This window comes from Aotus nancymaae, unplaced genomic scaffold (assembly GCF_030222135.1).
Source record: "Aotus nancymaae isolate 86718 unplaced genomic scaffold, 86718_ANA_hifiasm-v0.15.2.pri h1tg000040l, whole genome shotgun sequence".
Taxonomy (NCBI): domain Eukaryota; kingdom Metazoa; phylum Chordata; class Mammalia; order Primates; family Aotidae; genus Aotus; species Aotus nancymaae.
Genome location: NW_026988454.1, coordinates 21765535 through 21773297, shown reverse-complemented (window position 1 = coordinate 21773297; position 7763 = coordinate 21765535). Strand labels below are relative to the sequence as shown.

General features: G+C 41.3%; 1 protein-coding gene across 6 annotated transcripts in view; it reads left to right on the top strand.

The window, feature by feature from the left end:
- The first annotated feature begins 727 nt into the window (after positions 1 to 727).
- The window catches only part of GRM1 (glutamate metabotropic receptor 1), a 419903-nt gene continuing 412867 nt past the window's right edge, over positions 728 to 7763 (top strand). The window contains exons 1-2 of one of the 6 annotated variants that reach the window (XM_021669747.2): positions 728 to 879; positions 2282 to 3301. In XM_021669747.2, coding sequence (XP_021525422.1) covers positions 2602 to 3301 — 700 coding nt within the window. In that variant the 5' untranslated portion in view covers positions 728 to 879; positions 2282 to 2601. Of the gene's footprint in view, positions 880 to 2043; positions 3302 to 7763 lie in introns of those variants that run through there. The other 5 variants (XM_012452783.3, XM_012452791.3, XM_064360591.1 and 2 more) reach the window with 5 other exon arrangements.

Below are 7763 nucleotides of genomic sequence, written 5' to 3'. Positions count from 1 at the left end.
ACAACAGCAGAAAGACACACTGTCACTTGTCTTTTTCCCCTGAAAAAGCCAGGACACATTCTGCTCAGCCAACATGTTCCCAGAGGAATGTGATTTAACTTCCACTTTTCACGCAGTAAGAAGCAACACCATAGACCTGTAGGGAAGGTGATGGCAGCCTGGGAGGAATTTGGATAAGTGTTTGTCCCTCCAGTGTTTTCATGTGACCTGACTCTCATTCTCAATTTAGCTACATCTTGACCTGAAAATGCAGCCACAATATGCCTCTCTTCATTTGGCTTACCTTAATTCGTAATGGGCATGCCTGTCCTTTCCCTTTTCCCACCCCATGCAGCCTCTTTCTGATTTCTCTTGCAATCTACTAATAGAGCCTTTCTCTAGATGTCTATACATGTATTTACACTCTGTTTTTCTCTGTAGGGACTTTATTTGCAGAGAGAGAAAATATATTTGAGTTCCTGAGATATATACAAAGATATCTACCCCAAAGCAGCTTATGCAGTTCTCCACTTCTTTGGCCAGATCATCTGATTATTCACATATCTGGCAGCTTCTTTAAGACCGCTCATGTAGTAAAGGAATTAATATTCCCAATTCTCCCTAGCTTGTCTTCCCTCCTCTCTCTATCAAACGACTGATTTTTATGCATGAGGTAATAGACAAGCCTTGGGTGACCTGTTTTTTTTTTTTTTTCTATCCCTCCCTCCCCCTCTTTTTCCCTTGCGGTAAAATAGTGCTGAAGAAAGAGGGCACTAGTGTACAGCCCAGATCGCATCCTTGCACCGACTGGATTAGAGCTGAGGCGTCTGCAAGCCGAGCGTGGCCACGGTCCTCTGGCCCCGGGACCATAGCGCTGTCTACCCCGACTCAGGTACTCAGGTACGTCTTAAGTCCATGTCCTCCAGACTCAGGTGAGCGGACACTTCCTCGGGTGAAACCCACCCACAACCGCAGACAAAGTTCCAGTCTATCAGATTTTCCTCCAGGTCCCAGGCGCATTCTCGCTTATGTATTTCTTTTCATCCTGTATCCTCGGGAGGCGTCGGGACCCATGAATACCTGAGTTGTTTTTCTCCTTTTTCTGCCTCACCTGTGCTTTCCTCGCCCGCTCCCATAGCCCCGTTTTCGTCGACTCTCACCTTGAGAAAGGGAGCAGGGGAGGAATGGGAGAGGGAGCCAACTTCAGCCCCGCAGGCAGCTGAGATTTGGCGCCTCTGTCCCCAAGCGGGAGGGTTTGGATATATACCTGCAGAAGCCATGCAAGGTAACGAGAATGAGGGCGGAGGGGCGGTGGGGACTCGAGTGGAGGGGTGTGTGTGTGTGTGTGTGTGTGTGTGTGTGTGTGTGTGTGTGTGTGTGTGTAAAGAACGCAGAGGAGAGCAAAGGGGTTCAGGGAATTGCAACTCACTGGTGGTCAAAGCGTCCCTTGCAGGCCCTGCCAGGGAAGGTCTGGCTGGACTGAGCACTGTCCAGGGTCCTGAAGGCGTCACGGCTCTGGCTGCAGCGGCGAGAGCAACCGGGAAGCTCCCCTCCGTTGCCTTTCTAGCAACTATGCAAACCCCAAAGGTCCCGATTTCGGCGAGTGCAGGACCACCTCTAACCCGTCCACCCACTGTGGGAAACAAGTTACCTTATCTGCACCCCTTCTTCTTGAACATGCACAGCAAGCCTGACATCTTAGTGGGGGAAACATAACAAACTCCTCCATACGGAGACTTTACCAGGCGTTGCCTTAGTAACTAATATGGATTTTCTTCAAGCTGGCAAATTTATATTTACAGCTGATTATATGTCAGGGTTTCCTCAATCCTTCAAAATTAAAGTTAAAAGGTGCATTGCTTGTTTGTGTTTATTTTAAAGTTGAGCTTCCACCTTTACAATGAGTTTCCAAATTTTCTTCTTGGAAAAAGTTGATCTTTTCCAGTCAGGAAAGTTCTCTTGGGTTGAAGGACCCAGCTCCTCCCCTCCTCTCTGCTCACCTTCCCCACCGCACTTCAAGTTAGAAAGCATGATAGGTTTTAGGGGACTAGGAAGAGACTTAAGGCTGGAGGAGCCGGCAAGTTGGCAGGGCTTTGCGCCGCCCGGACCCCTGAGGACACAGCGGGCAGGACACTCCGCCTTCCTCAGGGACTACAGCTGCGTTCCAAGCTGTTCCTGCAGCCGAAGTCAGGATGTGCCGAAATGAAACGGGCAAGGCAACTGTTAACATCACGGACCCCAGAGTTTTAACACAGGTCCTCTGATGACATGGCTTTGATTTTTCTCTGTCTTTTGTCAGCAGCATCCAGCTCTCCGCCGCCAACACGACTTCCACTGTACTCTTGATCAATTTACCTTGCTTGATGCACCGGTGAAGCACGAGGGATTCGAATTCCCCTACAAAGGCCTCCAGCTCATAGAGGCGGTCGTGGAGGACCCAGAGGAGGCGAAGGGGAAGGAGGCGGTGGTGGAGGAGGCAAAGGCCGTGGACCAGCACTGTTGGCGAGGGGGCAGCACGCCTGGAGAGGCTGCCCTGGGCGTCTGCGGGGAGCGCGCCGGGAGCCTGCTGCGGGACCTGCGTGGGAACGCGGCTGGCGGGCTGTGGACCGCGTCCTCACCACCATGGTCCGGCTCCTCTTGGTTTTTTTCCCAGCGATCTTTTTGGAAGTGTCCCTTCTCTCCAGAAGCCCCGGCAGGAAAGTGTTGCTGGCAGGAGCGTCGTCTCAGCGCTCCGTGGCCAGAATGGACGGAGATGTCATCATTGGAGCCCTCTTCTCAGTCCACCACCAGCCTCCAGCAGAGAAAGTGCCCGAGAGGAAGTGTGGGGAGATCAGGGAGCAGTACGGCATCCAGAGGGTGGAGGCCATGTTCCACACCTTGGATAAGATCAACGCGGACCCAGTCCTCCTGCCCAACATCACCCTGGGCAGTGAGATCCGGGACTCCTGCTGGCACTCTTCCGTGGCTCTAGAACAGAGCATTGAGTTCATTAGGGACTCTCTGATTTCCATTCGAGATGAGAAGGATGGGCTCAATCGGTGCCTGCCTGACGGCCAGTCCCTCCCCCCAGGCAGGACTAAGAAACCCATTGCAGGAGTGATCGGTCCCGGCTCCAGCTCTGTAGCCATTCAAGTGCAGAACCTGCTTCAGCTCTTTGACATCCCCCAGATCGCTTACTCAGCCACAAGCATCGACCTGAGTGACAAAACTTTGTACAAATACTTCCTGAGGGTTGTCCCTTCTGACACTTTGCAGGCAAGGGCCATGCTTGACATAGTCAAACGTTACAATTGGACCTATGTCTCTGCAGTCCACACGGAAGGTAGGCATTATATTTGGGAAAGAAAGATACTGAGAAAACCAGGGCATTGCATGATGTGCTCCTGGGATCATAGTATTGTTCCTGTTTATTTCTAGCACTGTGGGGGACAGAATTTACCCTTCTCAATTCTCCTCACCCAGGCATTGCCTTTTATCCTCATTTCCTTACAATTATAGTGCAGGAAAATTGTACCCTGTGGCATATCTGAAGATAGTAGGAGCTGAAAGGATATCAAACTTTCCAGGCAAAGTGTCCAGCAGTAGATTTGACTTGGATACTTGTTTGCCCTCATATTTTGAGTTTGTGTTTGGAAGGCTTATTTGTTCAAGGTGTTATATTGCTCTTCAGTTACTGGCTATGACTTTCTAGTTGTAATGAGTTAATTCAGTGTGAGTGATTGGCAAAAAGAAGTTACTATTCCACAAATTGAACTTCAAAGCTTCATCTTTCTTGAACAGTTGAAGATGTTTCTTTAACCTCTTGTACCCCTTCTTACATATCCATAACTTTCCTGTGAATGTAGGATTAATGAAGTCATCTCCCTCAGTATATCAGAAACTTACATTTTTACTTCTGAAGTACCTTAGTTACAAAGAAAAATTAAATAATTTAAATCATTTATCTTCTTCTTACTTTATATGCTAAAATGGTCCAGATTCCCTTACTCCCCCAACAATTACCTTCTTTTATGAGAAATAACACTGGTGACCACTTGGATTTGAGTTTTGGTTTCTAGTCTTTTTCTTCTAACACAATGAATTGACATATTAGAATTAAAGTTAGACCAGTAAAATACTAATGACTGGATAGCAGATATCAAGTTTATGTCTTTCTAAAATGAAATAGATTTACCTAAGGTTAAAAGCATTGATTTTTCTGGAGACTTATGGATGTGGATTCTCAAAAAATTTTAAATATAAAGATTTTCTATACTCTTTTTTACCTTAGATTATATACATTTTTTAATAAAAGTGGATTTCTGAGCTCAGCTACTCTTAACTCCCCCAGTAGGTTTATGAAAATACTGAGGCCCTGGTTATAAATTAACATCTAGGACAACTCACATGTATAAGCTAGCATAAGAAGACAATCTTGATGGTATTTCTGCATTCATATTTCTCCAAGTAAAATGATTTTTAAGAAGCCATAGACATGGCTCTGTGTTTCTTTAATGTTTCCAAAATATTTAGTTACTGGTGTGAGGTCTCATTATAGAAATTGTCAGTATCCATAGTGAAGTGATTATATGGTTATCATTAATAAAAGCAGATACTTTATAAAGGGAACAAAATATTCAGAACAAACATAAATCTTATAGAATTACACTTCACAGTTTCAGTTTTTGCTTTTGGAAAAAATTATATGCTGTGATATTGTAACTTTATAACAACCGACTTATGCTTCTGAATTTTGATTTTTAATCACAAAATGCATACCTTTTTTTGAACAAAAATTCATTACTTTTTAAAGACACTCAAGTTCAGACATTAATTCCTTATATTCTAATATTTGACTTTACTACATGTTAATGTTTAACATACTTTCCTTCAGTGCCTGCTTAAGTGAAACATCCTGAAAGAGCAAGTTAAAATGTGTTAAATATTATCACTGGTTAGATCCAGAGATGATGGCAAAGAGAATGGCAAAATCTAAATTGAACGTGATTTATTTAAATATTTAATAAAATTTCCCCCATTTGAGTTAGATAATTGATTATTGACATTAGAAGTATAAATTCTTTCTTCTGGAAGAAGTAATACTTTATCATTTTTATACAGTAGTTTTATTTTCCATATTTTATTATAAGATTATTTTTTTTGGTGAGAGGTGGCTAATAGTGGGTTGCTTTCTGAGAACTAGAATTATGTTTTTGGAAAATTAATTGAACTTGTTTTCACTAATTTTGCTCATGTGTTAGTTTGGATTACTGTGTTTCCTTTCTGCCTTATGATTGGTGTTGCATGGCAAAGACAATGTCTCCATACTAGTATAGTAATTGGTTCCAGACTACATTGTGTTCACAGAACAGCATCATAGTAATATGTGGTGTTTATTTTATTACCAAGTGATTATACCATTCGCCTTTTCATTCATATATTATACCTTGTTTCTTCTCAAAGGGAATTAGTCACTTCTCTTATTAGATGTAACATCTGTGAAAACTAAACAGCATATATTTCTTTCTATCTGCAAAGAAATTTTGTGTAAACTCCAACTGAAGATTTATTTTTCCTGAGGCTTTGCCGTCCTGCTTCTCAGGGACCCATTGTGTACTGGCCTACAGGCACTTTCTTGGATCATTTAGTAATTTTCTTGCTTTCAGACTGGTGGGATTGCCTACCAGTGACAGTTCCCTGTCAAATAGCAGCAAAGACTGCATATCAGTGTTGTCTCTGTCATCTGAGCACTATTCAGCAAGAAAGCCAGTTTGTCTGGATATTGGCAACTTAGGGCTTAGAAATTCTGGGGCCTCCCATGACCTTCACCTCTGCTTTCCAAATCAGACATTCCCTAGTCAATTCATTATCATCGTTTCCTTTATTAGAAGTTAACCAAGTACAGTTAATACCAAAAACACTAAGTGACTGGACTGGTGTACCTTCATTTCTGTAGTTAATTGTGATTACCTTGAAATCATATTGTTTTTGAATGCTACAGTTGTTTTTATATTGAAGCTGAACTTGGAGATGTTTTCTCTTTTGTTTTATATTTTAACCAGTTATGATTTTTTTTTTTTTTGAGACGGAGTTTCGCTCTTGATACCCAGGCTGGAGTGCAATGGCGCGATCTCGGCTCACTGCAACCTCCGCCTCCTGGGTTCAGGCAATTCTCCTGCCTCAGCCTCCTGAGTAGCTGGGATTACAGGCACGCGCCACCATGCCCAGCTAATTTTTTGTATTAGTAGAGACGGGGTTTCACCATGTTGACCAGGATGGTCTCGATCTCTTGACCTCATGATCCACCCGCCTCGGCCTCCCAACGTGCTGGGATTACAGGCTTGAGCCACCGCTCCCGGCCAGTTATGATTTTTTTTATATTCTTTTACATTATTTCCAACCTTATATTATTTGTACCACAGTGGATACATACCAATTATCAATTTACATAAAAGAAAATGAGTAGACATAAAGTTACCTGCGATGCAACAGACTCTCCAGAAATTGTTCATGATTGTCTCTGGAGGGAAATGTTAAGATGGATCTGTCAAGGGGGAGGCAGGATATTGGAGTAATGGAGCCTTATCCACAAATAAAATTTGAATGCACTTTGGAGCAAGCTGCTTACCTGGAATGTAAGTCTTTAAGTATGCTAAGTATATAGTACGTAATTAGCCTATTGCTGATGAGAATATCTCAGCCAAGGACACTTATTTTGTTCTTCTGATAAAATGCAGATTCCCCATCAAGAAACAAATTTATCATTTCAAACAATTTTTGAAAACAGTACTTAAAACTAACTCTAGTTAGTAAAATTCAAAGCATTGAACAAGTCCAATAAAAATGTTCTTTAAGCTTGTAGCTACAAGAAGTGTTTTTGAGTGGATAAATGTTCATTCATTACTTTTATTTATTTGTTTTAAGCCGTTCTTCTAGTATTTTGTCTCAGATACTTAGATAAGTATTGATATAATAATGAGTTTAGTGATGCTGCTTCCCTTATGAAAATATCTACTTTAAGGTAAACTTTACTGTTAGATTTTCATTGTGGGCAACTTTTTTTTTGACGTTTGCTTACATTTTATATAAAATGGTCTTTTTGAGCTTCTTTCCAAAATCTGATTTTTTTTCCTTTTTAAGTACTCATTTTCATTTGATATAAAATAATTAAAAAGTCTAACAACATCAGAAGAAAATACTCCTAAGTCATAACATAAGTTAGTGTTACTTTTTAATGCAATTACCTATAATAATTTTATATCTACTAAATATCAAATTCCTTTCTATGTACCAGTAACTTTCTCTATACCTTTCTTGTCTTGATTGCAAACTATTTTAAAGAAAATTATCTTAATACATTGCTCTATTTTATCATATAATAAGAAAGAGTAGTGTCTTGAAAAGTTATTCAGGCCAGCTAATAAAAGATGCTTAGAACATCACTATTATATGCTTGCCCACGCTCAAAGCTTTCTAATTGTGATTAGTGTTTCTAATTAGAGTAGGAGTATATAGGAGTTAAATTGAGAACAGAATTTCACCTGACTTTTAGTCGGTTCTTTTATATAATAACCTAAAACAGATTTCCTGGAGTTTCCACCAATCCTCCATTGAGGACTAGGAGTCATCCAAAACATTCGAATTTCTCTTCCATATGACACTTATCATTAATGAATAATCTCTCTTTTATAGTATACTCTCCAGTTCCTTCACCCACGTATTTCATTTTTCACTTCCCTTACCATCATAGCTGATTAGAGTAGATCCTAGATCAATTAACATCCCAAGATCTTTTTTTAAAATTT